The 23790-nt window shown below is 40.8% G+C and overlaps 4 protein-coding genes across 7 annotated transcripts; 2 read left to right on the plus strand and 2 right to left on the minus strand.

Annotated features, from left to right (window-relative positions):
* Positions 1 to 609: 609 nt before the first annotated feature.
* On the minus strand, positions 610 to 6706 carry LOC118470236 (proline-rich transmembrane protein 3-like). 2 transcript variants are annotated; one of them, XM_055010592.1, is made up of 3 exons: positions 4986 to 6706; positions 3612 to 4133; positions 610 to 2766 (listed from the first exon to the last, which is right to left on the minus strand). In XM_055010592.1, exons 2-3 carry the CDS (start codon positions 4102 to 4104, stop codon positions 1109 to 1111), a joined length of 2151 nt encoding a protein of 716 aa, XP_054866567.1. In that variant the 5' UTR covers positions 4105 to 4133; positions 4986 to 6706; the 3' UTR covers positions 610 to 1108. The 2 variants fall into 2 exon arrangements, with proteins under 2 accessions (XP_054866567.1, XP_035803751.1); XM_035947858.2 differs by having other exon boundaries at positions 3612 to 6706.
* A 133-nt stretch (positions 6707 to 6839) lies between these two features.
* On the plus strand, positions 6840 to 13062 carry LOC111568128 (transcriptional regulator QRICH1-like). 3 transcript variants are annotated; one of them, XM_023269620.3, is made up of 12 exons: positions 6840 to 6969; positions 8032 to 8294; positions 8378 to 8452; positions 9205 to 9342; positions 9431 to 10237; positions 10640 to 10799; positions 11031 to 11185; positions 11283 to 11397; positions 11475 to 11583; positions 11690 to 11841; positions 11928 to 12018; positions 12103 to 13062. In XM_023269620.3, exons 2-12 carry the CDS (start codon positions 8043 to 8045, stop codon positions 12290 to 12292), a joined length of 2244 nt encoding a protein of 747 aa, XP_023125388.1. In that variant the 5' UTR covers positions 6840 to 6969; positions 8032 to 8042; the 3' UTR covers positions 12293 to 13062. The 3 variants fall into 3 exon arrangements, with proteins under 3 accessions (XP_023125388.1, XP_023125386.1, XP_023125387.1); XM_023269618.2 differs by having other exon boundaries at positions 6901 to 7030; XM_023269619.3 differs by lacking the exon at positions 6840 to 6969 and adding an exon at positions 7148 to 7287.
* A 124-nt stretch (positions 13063 to 13186) lies between these two features.
* LOC111568129 (pseudouridylate synthase RPUSD4, mitochondrial-like) lies at positions 13187 to 17262 on the minus strand. The gene is made up of 6 exons (XM_023269621.3): positions 16791 to 17262; positions 15211 to 15418; positions 15004 to 15097; positions 14569 to 14719; positions 14372 to 14469; positions 13187 to 13642 (listed from the first exon to the last, which is right to left on the minus strand). Exons 1-6 carry the CDS (start codon positions 17221 to 17223, stop codon positions 13421 to 13423), a joined length of 1206 nt encoding a protein of 401 aa, XP_023125389.1. The 5' UTR covers positions 17224 to 17262; the 3' UTR covers positions 13187 to 13420.
* Positions 17263 to 19412: 2150 nt separating this feature from the next.
* Positions 19413 to 22863, plus strand: LOC129347243 (WD repeat-containing protein 82-like). The gene is made up of 9 exons (XM_023269614.3): positions 19413 to 19750; positions 19874 to 19974; positions 20351 to 20417; positions 21137 to 21236; positions 21650 to 21766; positions 21841 to 21996; positions 22084 to 22153; positions 22223 to 22365; positions 22458 to 22863. Exons 1-9 carry the CDS (start codon positions 19590 to 19592, stop codon positions 22488 to 22490), a joined length of 948 nt encoding a protein of 315 aa, XP_023125382.1. The 5' UTR covers positions 19413 to 19589; the 3' UTR covers positions 22491 to 22863.
* Positions 22864 to 23790: the final 927 nt, after the last annotated feature.

The following is a 23790-nucleotide window of genomic DNA, read 5'->3' on the forward strand; positions in this document are numbered from 1 at the left end:
AGTTACGAAGATCAGAGGGATCATCTTCAGGCAGAAACTGTAGGGATCCTTGGAGCTCCCTTCAGTAACTCCAGTCCCATAACACAATTAAATTCTGAAACGTACTATTGTACGTAATGATGGAGCTCCGGATTCATCCAGAGAAGCTTTACTGCAATCAGATCCAGCGTGTAAAGCTGGAATCTGTGAGAAACAGCTGACACGTCGGATGTGTAGACAACAATTTAGAGTCAGATCCTGTGTTCATGAACTTACTGCTGCTGTGCCAAATGCGTAAATGCGCACATCATCTCATTCTAAAGAAGTTTGTTGCAGGTGTTAATTAAATACAAGGAAATAATCTGACTCACAGCCAGCTGTGGCCAACAAACAGGAGATCAATTTATGTTTATGGAAAATAACGAAGGTGGATGCTGATTTTGAGAAAACGAGAAAGTGACAAGCAAAATCTGTTTCCTAATGTTCTAATATATGAACCAAACTTCGTATGTCTAATTTTGTATAAATCGTTATTTAAAAAAAAAATGTACAGCTTTGCTATGCATGGAACAGCCGAACAGTGAAATGATTCATTCATTCATATTTATGCACATTAAAGTTTAATATGGGTCATATAAAGTCACTTTATTTACTCTTTCTTTACAAAAAAAACCTGCATAACAGTGATCTGATGCAAAAAGAAGAGAGATATTGACTCAAATGATAGGAATATTAAACATACTGATTGAAAACATGTCTGTCCTACATACACAAATAAAACTGGCATATAGAAACACACATAGTAAAACTCAATCATCATGAATATTATTCACTACAAGTTACCATTTGCAACCAGCTCCATCCATTCGACCCAGTGAAAGTCAATTAAAGGTTATATTCTCCAAAATATATACAACATATAAAAACAATGCAGATACTCAATAGTATATGGACTTCTGTGCTGAGTATTTGAAATAGAATCCCTTTCAAGTCAATATCAGAAACTGTTTTTTCTTTGTAGAGGACAAGTCCTGCAAGAGCATCACCATCCACATTACATGCTTGTGTGATTTCCTGAATTCTAGACGGTCTGGTTTTAGAAGCTAGTGTGGGCTTGATAGACATCAGCTTAGAGGTTTGTGATATCGTCATCAGACCAGTCACGCTGATGCATCACTGTTGAGAATTCCTCTTCATGACATGCAGCAGCTGGTGATCCAACGCTGCCATTATACTCAGCTGTAGTGCTGGGTGACTGTACTGGTTCTTTGGCCTGGAAATGGTCCAGAGATGCAGAAATAGACTCTGTATCCAGCATCCACCCGTAGCTGACATAAGCTGGAGGGAAAGCTGTCGGACTGCTGTCTCCATCATTGGAGTCTGTGTCCATAGTGTGAGTCCAGCAGGGAGGTGGAGGTGTGAACAGGCCTCCTGCTACGAGCTGCCCGTGATGAAGCGCATTGTCAATGCTGCGCCTGAGGTTAATAGGAGATGGGGGCCGCATGTCAAATTCTATGAGTGATAGAATACATTCGCGTTCGCCAACTTTTTGCCACAGTAGTGCAGCCTGAATGTCAGAGCTGCTACTGCTGCTAGGATCAGGTTTGTATTCTGCTACAGTGGCTGTTGGTGGATCATCATATGGACACATTGCATTGTTGCTGATACCTGCTCTGGACAGGTTATACTTTGCCCAGTTATTTGGCATCAGGTCCTCCCAGGCATTCTCTGATTTTCCTAGACGGCCTTTCCGTACACTGGCCAGGAGTCTACCCCACAAGCTTTTCTTCTCCACCCTCTTAGACACCTCACTCCTGCCTTGCCCATGATCGCCCCTTGAATGACCCCTAAATGGTGTCCAGAAAATCCAAGATGCAAGGACAACTAAAGAGAATCCCCAGGCTATCTCAAGGATTCTGGCCCAGAACTGACTGAGCCACCAGCCCCAGCCGAAGCGCCTCCAGTTCCCCAGCAGCCCATAAAGCCAGAAGAGACTGTACATCTGAAGGCTGCAGCACAGCACTGCAAGGAAGGCACACACTGCTGTTTGCCGCTTTCCACGCCTCTCAGTCCTCTGTGAAGGAAACCACTGTGGTATAGAGGACCGGAGAAAGGGAGGCAGAGGGGAGAGAGACTTAGTGAGGATCCCCAGACAGAATGGGAGGCCCCAGCCGAGGGAGAGGGTCTGTAGCAAAAGAGGGAGAACCGGGGATAAAGTTAAAGAGTGCAGGTCTGCTACAAATAATGCAGTGCAATGGGTTAAAGCAAGTACTCCCACAATCCACGGGCGCTGCAGCTTTAATGGGAGAAGTAGTAGTTTAAACCCTCTAAGTGTGACCAGAGCGAGGACAACCTGCGCCCACAGAAGAAACTGCATGGGAGCGTTGTGTAGTGCTGTCAGAGTGGCATGAGACAGGATCTGACGGGTGCCATAAGGATCAAGCAGAAGGAGGACAGTACGCAAAGAACCGCTCGTAATTAGGAAGCTGTTTGCCAGAGTCAGTGCATCACACAGGGGGTGAGGAAGAGTGCACGCTCCAGCCATCCCCAAAACTGCCAGGAATGCCATCAGCGTGAAAAGGCTGGCCGATCCAAAGACATGCAGTTCCCAGGCAAACGCCAGTGTGCGCCTCATGTCCTCCCAGAGCAGGCTGGTGCCGTTGACGTTTTTGAGAACAACACACGGTCTGACACCGAGCACACAGGGAGCTCCGGGCCCTGGCAGGTTATCATTTGGCATGTAAGTAAACACACTGGTTTGGACCGGATGTTTAGGGCTGTCCCCACCTGAAACAGAGAGAAAAAAAGGTGGTATTTTTAATGCAGGAGAATTTGATTGTGATTTTTGGCCTACTTTAGACTTTACCGCTAGCCCTGTGCTCTCATCTAATCCCTAACAAGCCACTGACCTTCAATCAACCCCATTTGCAAAGTGGATATGACAGCCAGTCTGTTCGAGTATGTCCTTTTAGACGCGAACAGCAACATTTACAAGAGTTATGGCACAGATTCTACATGCACTGAATCCACAAATGGACCAACAATTTCAATAACTTGTGCTTATTTTAGTTAAATTTTCAGTACATTTCAAAAATATACACTACCATTCAAAAGTTTGGGGTCACTTAGAAATGTCCTTATTTTTGAAAGAAAAGCATTTTTTTTCAGAGAAGATAACATTAAATGAATCAGAAATATAGTCAAGACATTGTTAATGTGGTAAATGACTATTCTAGCTAGAAACAGCTGATTTTAAATGGAATAACTACATAGGGGGACAGAGATCCATTTCCAGCAACCATCACTCCTGTGGTCTTATATACATTGTGTTAGCAAATGGTGTTGAAAGGATAATTGATGATTAGAAAACTCTTGTGCAATTATGCTAGCACATGAGCAAAAGTGTGAGTTTCATGGAAAACATGAAATTGCTTTGATGACCCCAAATTTTTGAACGGTAGTGTAAATTTGAACAAAAATGTGTTGTACAAATCAGTTTTTTGTTTTAGATCTCATTGTGATAATTCAGTTGTATCAGAAATCAGCTGTGCATAATCAGTGTATTCAAAGAAGAGGAAGAAAGAAGACAAAGAATATGCTTTATTTGAGTCAAATATCACAAGTTTTCTTACCAGTCAGAGAGTCATCATTCACTCTGGGACTCTTTTTTAACTGTTCCCCACTTGTAATGTGGCTGCCGTCCAAGAGAGCTTCCTCAGAGAGTCTGTGTTCACTGGAGTGACTGTATCCTGTAATTGAAGAATTGGCTTTGTCAGCTTCTTGCTCATGAGACCCTGAGTGGTGTAGAGTAGGAGCTGGTTTTGTAGTTAATGTGATTCCAGACTCAGAAGGGTTTTCGTTGCTCACTCTCTCAGGCTCCTGTGGAATGATAGTCTTATTGATGAGTCCCTGTGATGCTGCTGTGTCTGAACTGTGTCCGCTGCCCTCCTCAGAGCTCTTCGAATGAAAGATGACTTCACTGGTTGGGATGTCCAGACCGCTGTAGTTTCTCCTCGTGCTTTTATTTATTTGGGCTGAATTCAGTGAATGTGAAGTTTGAATAAGGCTTGTGAGTGAAGACAGAGATATGGTTAGTGTGACGAAGAGCAAAGAGGACCGCCCCATCTTTGACACCTAAAATTAAATCCCAAAATCTGTAGAATGACAAAGAAGAAAGAAAGCAGAGTTGAAATGTGTTCACCGTATGAAATGTTATGCAGTGTCTATACAGATGATTGTTTGACATTAAAGGATAGCTTCCCATTTTTTAAAACCTGTCTATAAGCCATAATCAGGTGCCAATAAGGACTTCAAAGCTGTTTTCCTTTGATCTGTTCACACCAGGTATTAAATCCTGTCTTCTTAGTGTCCTTTCAGTGGAAGTCGTTGGGCACAAAATCTGCAGTCTGTGCAGAAATGTACTTCAGAATTTATCTGAAGATTATATGAAGCTTTCACACTATCCTACTTTGCATAATCAGGAAAACCTTGACAGTAGGAAGACTTTGGAGTTTGAATAGAGGTTAGGAGTCGCATAGACTCAAGGATAATTAATCATGTGTTTCAGTCCTATAAAGGACAGTAATTCCATGGAGTAATCCAGAGGGTTTGCGCCTTCCACCACATCTGTGGACTGTTTGTCTCAGAAAAAAATACAATACAGCTCAGCAAAAACATGGAAATTCACAACAGGATCCAACGTCCTTTGGGTCACAACTGTCAAGCTGTCACTTTGGTGATATGAAATTACACATGGCATGAAGGAAATGAATTCCTAATTGTCTAGTGATTACAATATACAGTAGGACACAAGCAATATTGTTTTCAGCATGACATTAATAGGTAACATGAGTTCAGATTCATTTAACTCTCAGTCATCATTTAGTCAAACACGCATACAAAAATCCCAGGAGCTTTACAAGGTTATTTGTAGGCTGAAGACATAACTCATCTGCTACAACAATCCATCCTGCAAACAGTAAAACAAGATAAAAACTTAGCTGTACCTGTGATTCTGTTTGCTGTGCCTCCTTTTAGCGCATCATGGGCTGCACTCCATCTCCAGCAGAAGTGTGTGTAGCATCTAATGTGCTACATAAACAGTAAGGGTTGAACATAATGAATTTACAGCCACGCTCACAGCCATTTAACCTCCGAGCTGACGTCTTATTCCTATTACTGCACCGGCTGGTTACTTGGCAGCCTTCCATCACAATCTGACCTGCAGAAGCAAAGAGCAGGACCTATATACCAAAGAGCATTTCATTAGGAAAATAAAACATGACTTTGACTAGATAAATGTCTGGTTATTTCCTTCATATATGAACATTTTTTTTAAAAAAGCAAAGCAATTTTGCAAATAATTTACCAACAATAAAAGCCTGTAAGCCTCACCTGCGACTTCCTACAACAGCTGTTTTAAGGTAAATCCCTTCTCCAAAGGATTACATTAAGATTCTTAGAGTGGCACGAAGTCACATGAAGTGATAATGTGGAGCCAAACAGACACAAGCACAAGCCAGTAAATAGTGTCGTGCCAACTGACTGGCTTCTTATTTAGGGAAACATGCATATGTGAGACTTTCTGCAGAACTAGACCTGGCATATCAACAGTACAAGTTTTTTACACTAGATAATAAAATGACACACTGTTAGTCACTGATGGGATGAATCTCATAATACTCACTCTGTCGCTGGTGTGTAAACAATATTATTAAAGAAAAAAATAAACATATACTGTGTAACAAGCACCATCACTTCCACCAGAGAGCCCTTGTAGAATTTACAGACAGTTTGCAGCGAGTGTGGGAATTAACTCTTTCCTATCCAGCGTGCAGAGGGCACAGCCTATCCACACAGCGCATCTGTCTTGGTCCACCTTAAGAAGGGCAAGAGGCAGTTTGTTGTGGAGAGAACAGGGGGAGGCCCTCAGCAGCACATGCCTGGCTCTTTAAGGCAGACTGGGGAAGTTAGATTCTGTTAAAGGCACATGCATTCAAATGTTTACCAGGCTTCACCAAAACCATCCTGGAAAACATACAAGTGTATCAGTCTATACATTTGTATGTGTCCAGTTTAAACTGTTCAGGTTGGTTTCCAGAGGCTTGTTGTGCACTGTCACAAATATAATAATATCGCAACATAAAAGATAATATAAGGGCCAGATTACTAGTTTTCTCCTAGATAAGTCATTGTTTGTTATACAAGATATTTAAAACAGCCATTGAGCTACAGTGGTTTCCAGTAGAGAAATAACATACGAAGTTTAAATATTAAGGTTAGACTCTAGCTGTATTATTTATTAATGTTTTTATAAAGTAATCTAAAATATAGATAGATTTGTTTGTTAAATGAGAGATACCTTGTTTAATTACAGCAGTTTTTACATCTGAAGGGCTGACTCAATGTGTACTCATCAGTGTTTAATATCTATCTGTCTGTCTGTCTGTCTGTCTGTCTGTCTATCTATCTATCTATCTATCTATCTATCTATCTATCTATCTATCTATCTATCTATCTATCTATCTATCTATCTATCTATCTATCTATCTATCTATCTATCTGTGAAACACTATATTTGAGTGCATATTTGCAGTTCAATCATATGCAGTTTTCCAGTAAGTAGTAAGAGATATGTTATGTACATGTATTATTGTTTGCAAATTACCCCAAATTAATCAGAGCTTGATCATCTAGCGCTACCACATTTGAACACACTGTTTGCAGTCTGATGAGGCATCATTACAGCTGTGACTCACTGTACCATGATGTGTGCTTTTGTGGCTGCGTGTCTTGGCTAAATATGATTAATTTCACAGTTTTGCAGAGCCACATACTGCTACTGGTCCCAGAATGGCAGCTCCAAGTCCCAGCACCAGCAGCACAGCTCGGCCTCTCACGGCGGTCTGGAGAGGAGCGGCGCTGCTTTCGGGGCCTTTACTTCCGTGATTTTATATCTCTCTGGATCAACACGGCGGAGTGGGGTTTCGTGTGAGTGGTAGAAGTACTACGCGGGATTTCGCAAGATAAATGAATCCGTGCTTCGCTGGAGGTGGGAACTTGTTTTCCACCGACGGCAGCCCGCAGCTCTCGCTGAAACAAGCAGACGTCAGAGACTTCGCTGCTCGCCGCCAACGTTAAATTTCATCGCCGTGCAATCACAGCATTGTTTGCGGTTATTCTTCTGCGGATACTCGCACTATGTAGCCCGGTGAATGACACGCTGGTGGTAGCTGTTAGACGTTTATCGGCTTTTTAGTTTTAAACACCGTGCCTTGGCGGAAAGGAGAGGATTTCGTTTTATTTAAGGTAGCATGACAGGATCCACAGCCGTCGAGCTAGCTAGCGTTAGCACTGTGGCTAGCTAGCGTCGTGTTATTGCAATGAATGGGGTGTCGCTTTGATGTTTGCTAGCTTCATGCTACGAGACAAACTGTGTTTCCAAATTGTATAACTTACAGTAGACACGCGTTTGGTATTTAACGACGTTAAATACAGTGGCCGCTTGCTAGCCAGCCCACTATACATACGGGCTTTGAGAAAACAGCGCCTTGCTAACATTGTAACGCTAGCATGCTAACAGCTAGCTGTAACGTAGACACTAATAATAGGCAGTCTGCACACAAAGTCTGGCAAACACATTGCTGGTGCCCTGGGTTGTGGCTCCATAAACAGTTAAACAAAAGTATCTCCCGTAGTTTGCATTTAGGCTCAGCTATGACCTAACACAGGACCGTAATGTTAAAGTTTGTAGTAAAAGTTGATAATAGCGTAGCACAGTCGTTGCATTAGCTCCCAGCCGAAATGCACTCCAGTGCTTACCATACTATTCTAAGATCTCCTGTTCAACGAGCAGGGATGTAAATTGCATTATTTAGCTCATTGTGTTGTGCTTACATAATTGTAGATGTAAGAATAAGAAGCTGTTTTTTTCACTAGACTAGTCTTCATTTGTAGGTGTCTGTGACCTCACTTCACTGCATTTTTTTGTAGCTTTGTATGGATTTATTTATGTTATCAGATTTTCTTTTAAAAAACACATCATATTTCCAGGTCCAGTGACGATGAATGAACAGGAGAGTGGGGTGGTCTCCTTTGATGAATATGTGCGGCAGAAGGCCCGCACTGTGCCTCAGCACAGGATGAAGGAGTTCCTGGAGTCTCTTGCCAAGGGCCCAGAGGTGCTGCAGGAGTTCAGCCAGCAGGGAGGAGCTGCAGCCACCACCACAGCCATGGTGTACCAGCAGCAGGGTGCCAACTGTGTCTACACAGACAGCACAGAGGTGGCCGGGTCTCTCCTGGAGCTGGCCTGCCCGGTAAGTTTGTTGAATTATAATGGCGTTGTTGTCAGGTGTGGTGCAATCTGCTCTACTTCATGTATGTACATGTTTTATGACAGGTACAGGTGACTTCGACAGAGATTTCACCTCAGATGTCTGTGCACCAAGGGTCTGAACAGCAGCTTCAGGTGCAGGTTAGTTCATACATCAGTATCAGTTTCTCAGTAGCATAGCATGTTTAAATTGCACACGATAGATGGGGCTGTCAGTATCTAGACACGCCATCATTTCTCACTGTCAAGAGTAAAACAAATGAGAAGGCAATGTCAATAAGTTGAATTGCATTGTAGTTGGATCCACTAGCTGAGGAAGGATTTATGATTCCAATTCAAAACCAACATGTCAATTCTGCTGGGAGTTTAAGATATTGTCTTTATTTTTCTGTAATATTTCTATAGTGTAGTAAGATTTTTTCTTTAATGGATGGTTGTAGGTAATTGTAAATGTTCAGCTTGAATGCAACATTAATAATTGAAGCAATATGCATTATTTCTTAAATGTGGTCTATAACGTGTCACATTCACTTGATCTTTTATTCAGTCACACAGGATTAGCCTTGCTGCTTCCAGCTTGTTGTAAGAGGACGTGGCAGGGATTTTACATGAAACAGAATCAGTCATTAATTTTTTCTCAACTGCTGCATTGCATGACTTTGGATGTATAAGCATCACTAAACTATTTCACTTTGATTATAAATGGCAAAAAACTGTAATGAGCAACCTTTATTTCTATGAAGAAGATACTTTGACTTTGGCAAAATACAGGCTGGTGTCACATTTTCATATCCATAGAGACAAGAGTACTTCATCATCCATCAGTGAGGTCAGTATTTCCTGCTATGATTACTGACAGGCCTGATTGTTTTTGTTGCTCCCTCGTTTGACAGGTTCAGATCCAGGAACAGCAGGGCCAGACAGTTGGCCAGGTTCTTCAGGTGGCCTCCCCTTCTCAGCAGGACCTGCATGGAATATCAACAGCTCAGCTTGTCCAGCAGGGAGAACTCACAGAGGAGCAACAACAGCAGGTACAGGATTAGTTTCAGATGTTCAAATACAGTGCATCCCTGTGATGAATTCTCATTGCTTTTTAACTACATTGACCATGTTTCACAGATTCAGGCACAGTTGGTTGCAGCTGTAGCTGGAGGGCAACAAATCCAGCTGTCAAGTGGCCAACAGATCCAGCTACAAGGAACGCAGCATATTCAGCTGCCAGGGGGACAGCAAATTCAACTTCAGGCTGGCCAACAGATTCAATTACAAGGTGGCCAACAAATTCAGATCCAGACTATAGAAGCCATGTCTCCTTCAGAACAACAGGAGTCTCCCAGGGAGGCAGAGCGGAGGCCCGGCACTGTCACGGCTGTTCTCCAACCAGCCAAGAAGCGTAAGGTGGATGTCCCCCTAGCTGTGTCCTATGCTGTTCCACAGGGGCAGCAGGTGGCTACAGTTCTTGCAATCCCTCAGGGGCAGCAGCAAAGCTACGTGTCCCTGCGACCAGATTTGCTCACTGTTGACAGTGCTCAACTGTACAGCACGACTGGAACAATCACAGGTCCCACAGGTGAGACATGGACCATACCTGTGTACTCTTCTCCACAGCAACAGGGTGTTACTCACATTGCTATACCGCAGGAGACATATAGCACAGTGCAGGTTACTGCCACCAATGGCAAGGACAAAATGTCCCCCAGCTCCTCATCAAGGTCTGCAGATGTGCAGTCAGTCTCTGCTGCCACACAGGAAGAAATAGTGCAGACCCTGTTCCCTGCACAGTTCATGAACGGGAACATTCACATCCCTGTGGCGGTGCAGACTGTTGGAGGGACTTACAACACTACACAGTCGGTACACATATGGGACCCAAATCAACAGCAGAGCCAAGGCGAAGACGGACAAGAACAGCAGCTCCATCTGCAGGTTTGAAAAAAGTTTCTGTTTACAGCTGTACTGTAGACGTAGAGTAATAAAAGTGAGTTTATCTTCTGATTTGTATTTTTTCCCTTACAGGTAATTTAAATGATTCTTGGTGGTGTTTGCATCTAAAGCTGATGATAGTTTTTGAATACTTTCAAATACAACTTGGTCTTCGTCCCTGTGTTTTTGCTGTTTTTACAATATCCCTGTTAAAATTCCTATTAAAGTTAGTTTTTCCTTTCTAGAAAAATGATGATCAAAACACACCTGAATTAGTTCCACATAATCACACTGTTATCTGGCTTATTTTGATTATGCAGTTATTTAGATATTTGTCTTTGCTGTCTTCTTTTTTTAGAAAGCAACAATCTGATTTATTTTTTTTATTATTTTGGTTTTGTACAGGGTCAAGTAGAGACCGAGGCTCACGCTGAGCCACATGCAGAGATTCTGTTTCCTGTCTCTCTAAAGCCAGAGGAGGGCCTGGAGGTGTGGCGCCTTTGGGTGAAGCGAAAAAACGCTGAACTAAACAAGCAGGAAAAGACGAAGCTTGCACCCATAGGACGTAAGTAAACCTGCTGCAATCGTATTTCACATTTGTTAAATAACACTGATATGTTTTATTGTGAGTTTAATAAAGCTGATGGGGACAATAACATTTCATTTTTTTTGTTTTTTCTGATGATATCTATTCATGTAGTAACAATTTATTCTGCTTGAACCAGAGATATAAGATCGTAAGCTTTCTGCTGCTAATATAAACTAAGCCTTGTCTCATTTCTCTGATTTTGTTTAGGTCGTCAGCCTCTGCGTTTTCAGGAAGACTTGGTGTCCAGTGCTGTGGCTGAGTTAAACTTGGGTCTTTCTCTGATGACTCAGGAGGCTCGAGGATCGGAGGAAGAACAATTTGCACCTGATGTTCTATATTATGTTTTCCTGTGTATACAGAAGGTTAGTATCACCACATTCGAACATCAAGCTTTCAAAAGATTTTCTGAAAATGTTTATGAATGTTTCTGTTTATTTCTTTGTTTGGTTTTTTTTATAGTACCTGTCTGAAAATGGACGTGTGGACGATATTTTCTCGGATCCCTATTACACACGTTTTTGTGAGAGTTTACACAAAATCCTGTGGGACTGGAAACCCACCGTCCATCCTCTAGGTAAGACAGAACCAGTATTCACAATTTTATTCAGTTGTTTTACAGAAAGACTGAATTATTGTGCAACTTGATCTTAGGTTATATCATTCCAAGTCACGTCACAGAGGAGATGCTATGGGAGTGTAAACAGCTTGGTGCTCATTCACCAGCCACCTTGCTCACAACTCTAATGTATTTCAACACTAAGTGAGTAACAACCACCGCTCAGTGCTGCATGATCTGAATTTTATACTTGTTGAAGACAGACATTTATTTTAGATCTAAATACTGAATTTTGTAAAATATTTTACAGGTATTTCCGCCTGATAACACCCGAACAGCACCTGAAAGTAGCTTTCTCTAAGGTCTTAAGACATGCAAGGAAGAACCCCGCAAATGCCAAGGACAAAGCAACTAGTATTCGCCTTCTCAAAACACAAAGTCCACACAGTGCTGGACAGAAAGGTGCTCAATGCAGTTCTGTTTATGCTGAAGTTTTATTACAAATCAGTCTTTGCTGGTGTTGATCAGATATGTGACATTTCTTTCAGGAACTGATGACATGTATGAGGAGCAGATCGAGGATCCTGAAAATCCTCTTCGTTGTCCCATCAAACTTTATGACTTTTACCTTTTCAAATGGTGAGTGGCGCTCGACCACTAAAGTCCTTCTTAACTGGATCATTCTTCACTATTCAGAAATGTAATTCCCTTCTTCGTTTCCAGCCCTCAAAGCGTCAAAGGACGAAACGATGCTTACTACATGACTCCAGAGCCTGTCGTTGCACCAAACAGCCCGATGTGGTACTCGTCTCAGCCCCTCACGAGTCAGCAAGTGGAGCACATGCTGGCTCGCATCATCGTGGTCCGAGAGATCCAGGACATCATTAACACTGGTCCAGAAAATATGAGCTAAAGTGAGACTGGACTCCAGATTGTTGACTATGCAGTACCCATCCTGACTCTCAACCTCAATAGCCATCAAATAAAGTGGAACAACTTCTGAAACAATCTTTTTCTTCTGAGGAGAGTATCATGATTGCATTCATCAGATTCATAGATCTTTCTCTTCTTGTAATTTCTGTTTTAAACGGATGGGGTGGACTGTTCTTTCTCGTGACTACCTTTGTAAGCCATCGCCTCTGTAACTTTTGAACCTGCAAGTGAGCAAATCTCATCACAGTTGGGCCACAAGTGATCTCCTGTGTTCAGCTCTCAGCTGAGCAGAGGTGGAATATTTTCCTGTAGAAGTCAGACTTTTCAGTATGAAACAAAGATATTTAATCTTTCACTTCTTAACCTCACAGACCGTTAACCATGTCTTACTTCTCTTCAAGGTCCCACTATCATAATGTTACATCTCAACAGACAGTTACAGGGACCACTGCTCAAAACTGTTTTGTATACTGACTGCATTTTGGACCATGTATTGATATGTTCAAAACTGAAAAACTTGTGCCTGTTTTTTCAAAAATGACGTCATAATTTATGCTTGTGGATCATTGAGTGAGTTGAACCTCAACTATTCACAAGGTCAAGTGCTATATTGTAGTTATTCAGGAGATTGGAAATATCTTTTCTCAGGTCAAAGCTAGCAACTGAAACACCCATCAAGGACTTTTGCCAACGTATTCCTCCATGTATGTGTATAGTAGATTATTAAACAGGATATGCAGATGGAAAAATGTTTGTATCAAGAGTCATGTTGAGCAATTTAAAAATGAAAAGAAATTAGCATAATCTGTTACACCATGACATCATTAACCTAATTGTGCCCACAATGAAATGACACAGTTGAATTATGCTGACGTAGTTTCAATACAGCTGCACAGCTTCATTTTATTATAAATAAAACACTTGGTATAGCACCGTACAAGCACACTACATTCCACATCTCATTTTTCCACAAAGAACCTTCTGGGTTTCATTATCCTGCATATCAGCACTGCAATAACCCAGCTTGTAATTTAATTTCCCATTTAATTTAAATGGTTAGAATTCATTCTCCATGTAGCAGTCCCAGATGTTTCACAACTGATACCCACTACTTGTGGGAATCAGAGAGATGGTTATCTTTTTTATCTGGAAATGTTAAATGCAGTCGACTCAATGTTTGCGTGAAGTATTTAGGCAGCGGGCAGGAAACGTTGATTTCGGCTTGGTTGGTTCCCAATAATGTCAGCTGTCGTGCATGCAAGTGTAGAGGAAGATACCGAATCTTGCTCTGTTCCAGTCCAAGCTTTCCCAACACACGTTCTGGTAGTTTCTGTGGACCAAAATGTATCATTTAGTCATTCAATAGTAACTCGGAACAAAACAGAAACCGAGCCTTGCAGAACTTTGTGTCACCTTGTTCTGTCTGAGAGTAGGCTGATGATCAGAGAAACAGCAAAAGAAAAGGCCTTAAGTATGTACAATTAAAAACCTAATCAAAAATACAAGATGCTGACAGACTCAGGTTATCCCAGCCCAAAGTGTGAAAGTTACAATGGAGTTACAGCAAGCAGCGACAAAGGTCATCTCTCATGCTCATTTTAGCTTCCAAAGGTGTTAAAATAATAAGATTTAGAATCACTAAGTTGTCAGGCACTAACAAAACGATTAAGGTGATGAACTCATCGTGTAACTGTAGCAGATGTGTACAAGGACCATTAATACCAGTACTTCTACGCTTTCATGTCAACATTCCTTATTGGCATGTTGCAGACCACATTTTTTTTTCATTCACGTTATTTTTTACTGAGTATAACTGCCAAGATGAACACAAACATATCACTCTTAGACAAAATGCAGCACCCTATTAGAGGACCGCTTTAACACCAGGTATTCCAGTCTGACATTACAATAGAACAGCAGTGTCGTAACATCAGGATATGCAGATGGAGAGTTTACTGTTAAGCAGTTAGTGACGTTGGTGCTTCTGCCTTCTTTTCATTTCACTATACTTATTATGAAAGCACAATTTTCTTTGTTGTACACTGTAAACATGTGTTACCTGCGGTGCCAGTTTGCTCCAGTGGGAATATTTATGGTCACCAAGAACGGGGCAAGACAGAGCAAATGCCATATGAACCCTCATCTGGTGCTTCACTCCTGTCAACAGAAGAAAGCAGATGAATGAACAATGTGACTAGAGTGAAATGAAACTTATTATATAGTTATTTACTGTGACAGATTTCCAAAACGTCTTACCAGTAAAAGACTGAAGCTCCACAAGGCTGCAGCCATTGCTGCTGTCCAGGACTCTGTAGCTGGTCACTGCAGGAAGGGCCTGCCGATTGGTTCGGACTTTGGTGACGCCATCGCCTCCATCATTCATTTTGAAAAGAGGACTTAGAGCCATCTGAAATTAAAGTAATTAAGAGGCTGGAGAAACCACATACACCAACATGAAAACTTCTACTGCAGCACCAGAATCAATCATTTGGTAAACAACTCACTGTTACCTATAAAAAAAAAATCTAACATTTTATTTATTGTAGAACAAATGCAGAAAAGAAAGCAGCTCTCTTCATTTGTGAAGCTAAACTTTGTGCATGTTCGGTGCCTAACTGATGACTTCAGTAATTAATTCTCAAATGTGTACTGAATTGTAAGTGTTAATCAAAAGCAGAGAAGAAGACAAACCTTGTAGTGCGGCTGAGGACCTGTGATTTCTCTCTCTATGATGGGAATATCAATCATTCCTTCAGATGGAACAGGAACACCAACTGTAACAACCCTGCAGAACAACAGTGAAGACATTAACAGCTGTCAGACATCTTCATGAAAACTGCAGTGTGCCTATACAATCCTACTTGAACCCTTGTTATTCATCACCACCCTTCATCTCACCAATATTTCCTCTGAACTTGGTTGTTTCTATTGAGGGAGAGGATGTGCTCCACCACTTCTTCACTCCTGGCCAGCAGGAGAGTTCCTGTTGAGTCCTTCTCCAGACCCAGGCAGGGGAGCAGCTGAGATTCAGATTTTATCTTCACCCCATCCATCATTTTAGCAAGAACGGGAAGCACAGAGGAGATGGAGGTGACTCCGCTGGTATCTGAGAGACATAAAGAGCAACAAAAGCGTAAGTATTCAAGTTTTGATATCCCAGCGACAGTGTGATATCTGACATTTCTGCCAATATCTAATTACTTTCATTGTCATTCCAGCTGTGGTCAATGCTGACATTGCACAAACACAATGCGTATAGTTAATAAAGTCCTAATATAACACGAGCAGTTGGATATTACTGGCCAATATGGGGATATATATTCACAGAGCACTTTAATAACACATTAGTAATGCAATAAGACAATCAGGTGCAGCACAAAATCCTGCAGATTGGGGTAAGCACCTTCAGCTAAAGTTCACATTCAACATCTGAGTACTGCTGCTGACCAGGTACATCCCTCTATGGTCATAATTCATCATGTTCTGCTGGTTGTTTCCGGCAGGATAATGCATCATGCCACAGAGAAAGTGTCATCTCAAACTGGCTATATGAACATGGCAGTGAAGTTCAGAGGCCCTGATCTGAATCCATGAGAGCACCTCTGGGATGTGGTACAACAGGAGATGACGAGCATCAAAGTGAAGGTAATAAACCAGAAATGAAGCAGAAATGATGTGATGCAACACGTCAACATGGAGCAGGATCTGAAGAGAAGGTTTCCAACATGTTGTGGATCCATGACACCAAGAATTGAGGCCGGTTGTCGACCAAAGCAAGGCTCAAATCAGGATTAGTATGGTGTTGCTAATCAAGTGCATGCTACATATCTATATATCAAGTACTGATTCCTTTTCATTATCCATTGTCTTTTGGTCGAGAAAATAACAGATAATATGTAACAATGTCACAAGCTGACATCTTCCAATTGCTAGTTTTGTCCAACTAACAGTCACAAACACAAAGGTAGACAACTGATGGTGACATAAAACAGAGTACAGCTGAAACAATGAAACAATACTGTTGTCTGCAATGCTTATTCAAACAGAAAGGGCAAATTTGTTGGATTTGATGAGTTCCTGTGTTGTACAGCTACTTAAATTGAATATCTTGTGTTTTGAACGGGAGGTTTGAGAAGACTAGTGGTCACACTGAGTCCATCTTTTACAACTACTAGTATATTAAACAATTGATTCACTAAAAGAATATTGAACATATAAGCGAATCGATCATGAGTTCTGACATTTATGAAGCTGAAATATTTTTTTAAATGATTAATATTAATGGAATCTCTGCCGATCAGGTGATCAACTAATCAACCGTAAATCTCTAAAGAAACTATATTTTCTGTCAAACTTTCACACATTCCTCAACATTTTTAAAACAAGTTGAATTTTTTTTTCTGTCCTCACAGTTATCATAATGAATCTGACTAAAGCAGACAGCCCCGCTGTGGTTGAACCCATAGACTATATTGTACCTCGGACAGGGACTCCGTAGGGTTTGTTGATGACAGCCACATCTTTATCCCGGTACAGCACGCCTCTGTGGAGGTGTTTGGCCAGCACGTTGGGGTGGACGTTTTGCAGCTGCAGACTGAACCGCTTCAGCTCCGTCACCCTCCTCTGCTGGGCGGACACCGGAGCCTCCTCCACCGGGGTCCTCGTCCTCTCCTGCCGGACCTTCCGAGCCAGGTCGATCGCTCTTAGCCGAGGTCTGTCACCGGTGTCCGAGCCCGGAGCATGTTTTGCGGCGGAACTCTGACTCCGGGTAAGGGGCGGTGCTGCCTCCGGACCTTGGCGGCAGTTTGTCGGTAGTCTGACCCGAGAGAAGAGTGTGTTTAAACCGGAGCTCCGGTCTTTTATACGAGCTATTCTCCTGCAGCTGTTCATTGTAGCATTGGAGCTAAACATGAGCTACACATGTGTTTTGAGACACATGACCTCTGGAGGAAACACGCATGCGCCTAGTACCACTTCTTCTACGTCTTCTTCGGTTGGCAAACAACTAATTAGTGTATTACCGCCACCAACTGGCGTGGATCAAAATGACGCGTATTTTCAACATTTGTTTAAAAAAAGAGACAAAAAAGAAAAACAATTTAAATTCGATACTAGCATGAAATTCAGGTTAACATGATTATTAATATATCAAAGATGACGCAGTAGTAGAGGTTAAAAAGAAAAAATGTATTAGACAAATTAAATAAGATGTTTAAAAGAACAAAGGAATGGCAAAAAAGGTAAAACAGTAAAAATGTTTTATTTTGAACAGTAGAGGCGCTGTGTGTGCGTGCGTGCGTGTGTGTGTGTGTGTGTGTGCATGTGTAGGATGGTGCTGGGATGGTGCAAAAAAGATCAAAATATAAAAAGTGCAATGAGGAAATTAAATAAGGTGATAAAAACAACAAGAGAACAGAAAAAAAATAGCAAAAAAACTTTGAAAATTATGTATCCCCCAACTTCTGCATGCAGTCTGACGCTGCATGTCTGTCTCCTGATATCATCTGTTGCTTTTCTTTTTTGTCTTATAGTCACTTTAACCAAAAAATCATAACATATTTCAGAAAAGGAAAATGAAACTTGACATTGTACAAAACACAGAGTAGTCCACACCAATTCAAGCTGGTTTCAACGTCAGCTGAAGTTGTCATAGAAAGCATTTCTTTACCCTTCCCAATGGGACATGAAGTCAGAGTTTGATGATCACTGTGTTTGATCATCTTCACAGGCTTTTGTTTACATACAGGCCTCTTACAAAGTTTGTTGTGGGTTCATCTTGTGATGTGAATGTTGAGGAGTGCAGATGACTCCAACCAAGTTCAACAACGCAAGGGGGGCCCACAGAAAAACCTTTATCAAAGCATCTTTTCTTCACTTATTGACCATCTATTTCATGAGTCACAAGATCTAACTAACTCATAAAGCCTTTTCTTATTGGTATTTATCTTCAGTGCATTTTATTAGTATCATTTTCACTCTCCTAAATAATTACCATTTTCATATCTTAGCTTCTATTATCGCATATTTCAATATTTCTAATGATACATTTATTTAACCACATAGTGTAAATGGCCTGCTTATAATTTCCAATAACCTCATTCTGTGAAGTCAAAATACTTCCTGGAATATTTCTGTCTTACATCAATGTATTTGTCACATTTCATGAGGAGATGCGTCTCTGTCTCCACCTCATCTGTGGTGCTGTCTGTCTTCATTTTGTTGATTGGCACTACTTCTCGTGTCGTCCTAGCCTGTGGCCTGACTGTGTTCACTGATTCTGTATTTCATCGGGATCTGTCTGTGCTTTGCATCTCTGATAGGAAAGATATATTCTACCAGTTTATACTCATGGCTTGGGACCAGATAGTAATCGAGTTTGGTTTGACTTTTGGTTTGATTCCTCCGGTTTTCTGGTTAAGCATCTTTAGTTAATGTAATCGTTTGGATGAGTCTGATTAGTGGCTGTAAAGCAGAGCTAGAGCAGTTGACTGACAGAAGTGAATTTTTCGGAGGTTCAGCTCCTGGATTTTTTGTGCTAAAATATATATGTTCTTTTTAAAATGTTAGTAATTAGTAGGTAACAGCCTAAATCTGTCATGCATGCACTGGTTGGTGTTTTTTTTTATCTTTAATATGGACTTGTACACGTCCCATCTAGAGTCGTCATGGTAACTGAGCGAACCCAACAGTGGGAGACATCATCAAATATTTCAGCCCAAATTCTAAATGTGATTATTTTCTAAAATCTTCTTCTTTTGTAATTTTTTTTAGTAAAGCAGTGACAATATCTGCAGGTTGCAATCACTGTTTAGCACAGCTTAGATTTATTCCGTCATTTAAATGTCATTTTCAGGTGTTTTTTTTTTTTTAGACTTTCTTATTTTGTAACACATTGTGAAACCGCTTTTAATTTTTAAAATTACGCTCAAACAAAATAAAAAATAAAAATCAGGCGGCAATAGCAAAAAAAATGTGTGTCGTAATTTCCAGTCTTCCGGGTTTAGGTGCGCTCGTTTCATTCGCTTGCACTGCCCGCACCTTTGACGGGGTCGAATGTAATAGGGTAATCCTGTAACACCGCCCGTCTGGAAGAGAACGTTAAAGTAGTCGAATATATTTTTGTCTTAGCTTGCTACTACACGAGTACATGCTGTTTTTCTGTTGTTTGTATTGCTACTTAAGTACAATATGTGATTTGCAGCTTTTATTTAACCAGAATCGGGAGCTGATGGGAAGGTTTTACATTTACGGTCCTGTTTAAATTACAACCTGCGGCCATGAAGATCACAGATAGCGTTATACGGAGTTTCAGGGTCGTCAGGACGTATCGACAGAACGAGCAGAAAGTGAACTGTGTGGATTACAGCCCAGATGGAGAAAATGCAGTATCAAGCAGCGACGATGACTGTATTATTTTATACGACATCCGGGAAGGAAAGTAAGCGTCATTAAACACGTGTAAAGTGATTTCCCCAATGAATACAGTGGGGTTTTGCTCTGTTTGAACGTTTACATGCATGTATGTGTGCAGCAGGTTTTCATTTTCTGTTCTCTCTCTCAGACCTACAAGGACTTTATTCAGTAAGAAGTACGGAGTGGATCTGATCCGCTACACACACGCAGACACACAGACTGTGGTGTACAGCTCCAACAAACTGGATGGTAATGACCTGGTCCTGACAGTCAGCTGCCTGCACAAAACACCAAACACAGAACATTCAGAAATGCAACACAGATATGTGCTCACTTTTGGGAAACACTATGGATTCAGTTCTATATGCAGCCCTATAATTTGGGTGCATTTATCCATTATGTCATATATATATACACACACACACACACACACACACACACACATATATATGTATATATATATATATATATAGTGTAAATATCTGTACATCTTACTTCTACTTTGGGGTTTCTTGCCTTATTTCTTACTAAGTTTCATTTGTATTTAGTTGCTGTAACGTGTGAATTTCCCTAGTGAGTGATCAATAAAGTTTATTTTTATCTAATCTTGTCTTATTTGTTTCAGATACCATCCGGTACCTGTCACTAACTGACAACAAGTACATCCGCTATTTCCAAGGCCACACTGCTAAGTGAGTAAAGGCAACCACAAGAAACGATGCAAATCTAAGGATAAGAATGCAGCATGATCTAATCAAATATTAAATCAAATCTTTTTCTATGTGACACAATTTGAAACTGACCAAAGTGCTGTGCATGTTGTAAGGCGGGCGACAACAACAGTATGTGCAGAAAAGCCACTCAAAACGGGATAAATCTAGTAAAGTCAAACTGGAAAAGAAGATGCAAAATACAAAAACACTAAACATGAAGATTTCAATTTATCTGGTGTTTGTAAATGTGAGCAACGCAACAATCACTGCAAAGTATGCACATTATATAGAAAGATACCAACAAAGTAAATGCGCATACTATTTTTGTGCTCACATGTTTATTTACTGTCTAGTGGCCCTAATCAGATCAAACCAAGAAGCTGCAACTTGTTCTTCAGTGGAATTTTGTTAGAATGAACACAAACTCTCTGTTTTAAGGTGCACTACGTATTTAAAGTTCTTATTCTAATAAAATATCTTCACATTTACTCTCATTGTTTTACAAATACTCGCAGAAAGTTGTATTTCTAAAGGGCATACCTAAAAATGAGCATATTCACCTTAGTCACGGTGTCTAGTTACCCAGTTGTTCACAGACGTCATCAAGTTTCACTTTGTCTCGTCTGACCTTTTCTTCCCTTTTTTGTGGTATCTAAAATGACTGTTCACTCTTTAAAGTCACCGTGTTTGTGTATCAGGGTCATCGCTCTCTCCATGTCACCAGTCGATGATACATTTATTTCCGGCTCGTTGGATAAGACGATCCGGATCTGGGACCTGCGATCTCAAAACTGTCAAGTGAGTCGTCTGTGAAGTGGCTGGAAAATGACACTTCCTCTGCTCTCCGTAGACAGTTACTCAGATGTATAATTACAGATGCTGCTGTAGCTGTTAGTGCTTCAGATCAGGACACAAATTACTGCAAGTCATAGTCGACAAATCTACTTTAAATACATCCTGTGACCACTGATGGTACCAGACCTGCTGTAGGATCCGCAGCTACACTTACATGTGACCAGATATCCAACAGCACACAACAGGTAAAACACAATATTGTAAAATAAACCAAAGACTAAATTAATATTAAAATGTTAAATACAAACAGCAGCCATTAATTAGGAAAGGCTGAATATGGTGGTAATTTTAATTAAAAATCCAGACTTAATTTTGCAGGTTCTCACTCTTTTTCTTTGTATTTGTTTGTGTTTCAGGGTTTGACGAAGCCACTGGGGAAACCTGTGTGTTCGTTTGACCCTGATGGGCTCATATTCGCTGCAGGCGTGGACTCACAGGCCATCAAACTGTACGACCTTCGTGCTTTTGACAAGGTACGGTTCAGTTTGTAAGGGTTTGTTCTGTGCGCCAGTGTGATGTTTGAAATCTTAAATGTTTCTATCAAAAGGGTCCATTTTCCTGCTTTGAGACGAGGTTTAGTCGTGTTTGTGACTGGACTGGACTCAAATTCAGCAACGACGGGAAACAGATTCTCATCTCTACGAATGGAGGAACCATTCGTGTCCTGAATGCTTTCAGTGGATCTGTGCTGCACACTTTTTCAGTAGGACATATTACTGCAAAACCTATGGAATTCCATCAGTCTTTATGTGCTTTTAAGTAGCTAAAGGTGTCTCTGTGTCATTTTAAGGGCTACAACAACAGTAAAGGCATCTCCCTGGAGGCCTGCTTCACTCCAGACTCACAGTTTGTCATGATTGGTGAGTTGAAACCCCTCAGCCTTATTTTTCCTGTATAATCTCTGTTGTAAATGTGTTAAACTTGTGCAGGTTCAGAGGATGGCAGGGTTCATGTTTGGAGCACTGAGAGCGGGATGAAGGTGGCCGTGCTGGACGGGAAACATCCAGGACCCATCAACACTCTGCAGTTTAACCCCAGATACATGACGTTTGCTAGTGCCTGCACGAACATGGTGAGAACAAAAATATCACAGTATCCTGTTGCCTTGTGGTTAGACGAACTGTGATGTGCTCATTTTTACTTTTTCTAATGTTCTCTCAACAGACATTTTGGTTGCCGTGTCTCGATGACTTATAGAGGGAACAAGACTAGTCACCCTCATGCACTGAGGTGGGAAATCTTAATGTGTTGGAGTTTTCTTCTTGAAAAACCTCATGACAGAAGAACCTCATGACCTGTTATTACATTGAGTGAAAAACATGCTTTTATATTGTATTTTTAAGTTTTTACCAACTATGTGAGAAACACTTTTAAGGATTAATGCAGCTGTTTCCTCACCAAAATACCTCCTTTAAAAGTTGTTTTTTTCCCACATAAATCAGGTGCATTTATTTTATATTTCAACTCTGTATCTTTTCACATCTTGTGTATACTTTAATAATTTAGTCGTGTGTGTTTTTATTGTCAACATTTGATAATAAAATAGTTTTACACTTTTTTTTAAAACACAGACCCTGTTTTTCTCCTCTTTCAGTACTTTCATCACTTTTATCATCCATCAATTGATAGACTGATATACAGCCGGAGGGCTGCAACTAGTGATTATTTTAAATAAGGCTTTTGTTCCAACCAACAGGAAAACCCAAAGATATTCAGGTTGCTGTCACATACGACAAAGAAAAGTAGCAAAGATTCTCAGTTGGGAAGCTGGAACAAGGGAGTGTTGGGTACATTTTGCTTGTAAAATGACAAACATCTCATCTACTATCTTTACTGTTGATTCAATAATTGAATCATTGTTTTAACTTCATAGAGCACCAATGCTGCTCTTTGTATTTGAACAATTACAGCCTTAACGTCAACAAAAAATAGAGTGTCTTTTAAAAAAAAAAAAAGATCTCCATTGGATGATTATAGGATTAGTGTACTGGTGACTGTCACAACAATGACTGCACTAATAGATGCAAACAGAAGTCCATCAGCTAATCTGTGAACACACGTGTGAATGTGAGAGAAATGCAGGCGGCTTTATTCAGTTTGATGAATGGGTGTTTTGTGCACATAAAGTGTGTCTTCCTGAAGTCGGAGGAGAGGGGTGGGAGCCATGTTGAATAATGTATAGATGCTTGGGTTGTGTACTCACCACTGAGTGAATAATGGATGATCCCATCACAGGTAACCTCACAGGTACACACTTATCTTTCTCTCACCCACCTCCACATGTGTGTGTGTGTGTGTGTCAGATAGGCCAGTGTGGATGGACAAGCAGAGGAAATTAGGTGTGATAGTTTAAGCATTTAGGGCACTGCATGGCACGTATTTTTAACTTTTTAACCAACCTTTTCCATCTCTTCCACCACTGACTCTGGTGTCTTTATCTGTCCTAGTGGATTTGTTAGTGATCCATTTATAAAGAACATTCAGAGTCAGTTCTAAC

This window comes from Amphiprion ocellaris, chromosome 5 (genome assembly GCF_022539595.1).
Source record: "Amphiprion ocellaris isolate individual 3 ecotype Okinawa chromosome 5, ASM2253959v1, whole genome shotgun sequence".
Lineage (NCBI taxonomy): Eukaryota > Metazoa > Chordata > Actinopteri > Pomacentridae > Amphiprion > Amphiprion ocellaris.

Coding starts and splice junctions, on each gene's coding strand:
- LOC118470236 (XM_055010592.1), bottom strand. CDS start 4,104: ATGGGGCGGTCCTCTTTGCTCTTCGTCACACTAACCATATCTCTGTCT. Junction 2,767..3,611: donor GAATGATGACTCTCTGACTG/GTAAGAAAACTT, acceptor TCTCTGTTTCAG/GTGGGGACAGCCCTAAACAT.
- LOC111568128 (XM_023269618.2), top strand. CDS start 7,009: ATGAATCCGTGCTTCGCTGGAG. Junction 7,031..8,031: donor GAATCCGTGCTTCGCTGGAG/GTGGGAACTTGT, acceptor TCATATTTCCAG/GTCCAGTGACGATGAATGAA. Junction 10,800..11,030: donor GAAGCTTGCACCCATAGGAC/GTAAGTAAACCT, acceptor GATTTTGTTTAG/GTCGTCAGCCTCTGCGTTTT.
- LOC111568129 (XM_023269621.3), bottom strand. CDS start 17,223: ATGTTTAGCTCCAATGCTACAATGAACAGCTGCAGGAGAATAGCTCGT. Junction 14,470..14,568: donor GGAGCTTCAGTCTTTTACTG/GTAAGACGTTTT, acceptor TTCTGTTGACAG/GAGTGAAGCACCAGATGAGG. Junction 13,643..14,371: donor GGAGCAAACTGGCACCGCAG/GTAACACATGTT, acceptor TTTGGTCCACAG/AAACTACCAGAACGTGTGTT.
- LOC129347243 (XM_023269614.3), top strand. CDS start 19,590: ATGAAGATCACAGATAGCGTTATACGGAGTTTCAGGGTCGTCAGGACG. Junction 20,418..21,136: donor TTCCAAGGCCACACTGCTAA/GTGAGTAAAGGC, acceptor TTTGTGTATCAG/GGTCATCGCTCTCTCCATGT. Junction 22,366..22,457: donor CTAGTGCCTGCACGAACATG/GTGAGAACAAAA, acceptor TTCTCTCAACAG/ACATTTTGGTTGCCGTGTCT.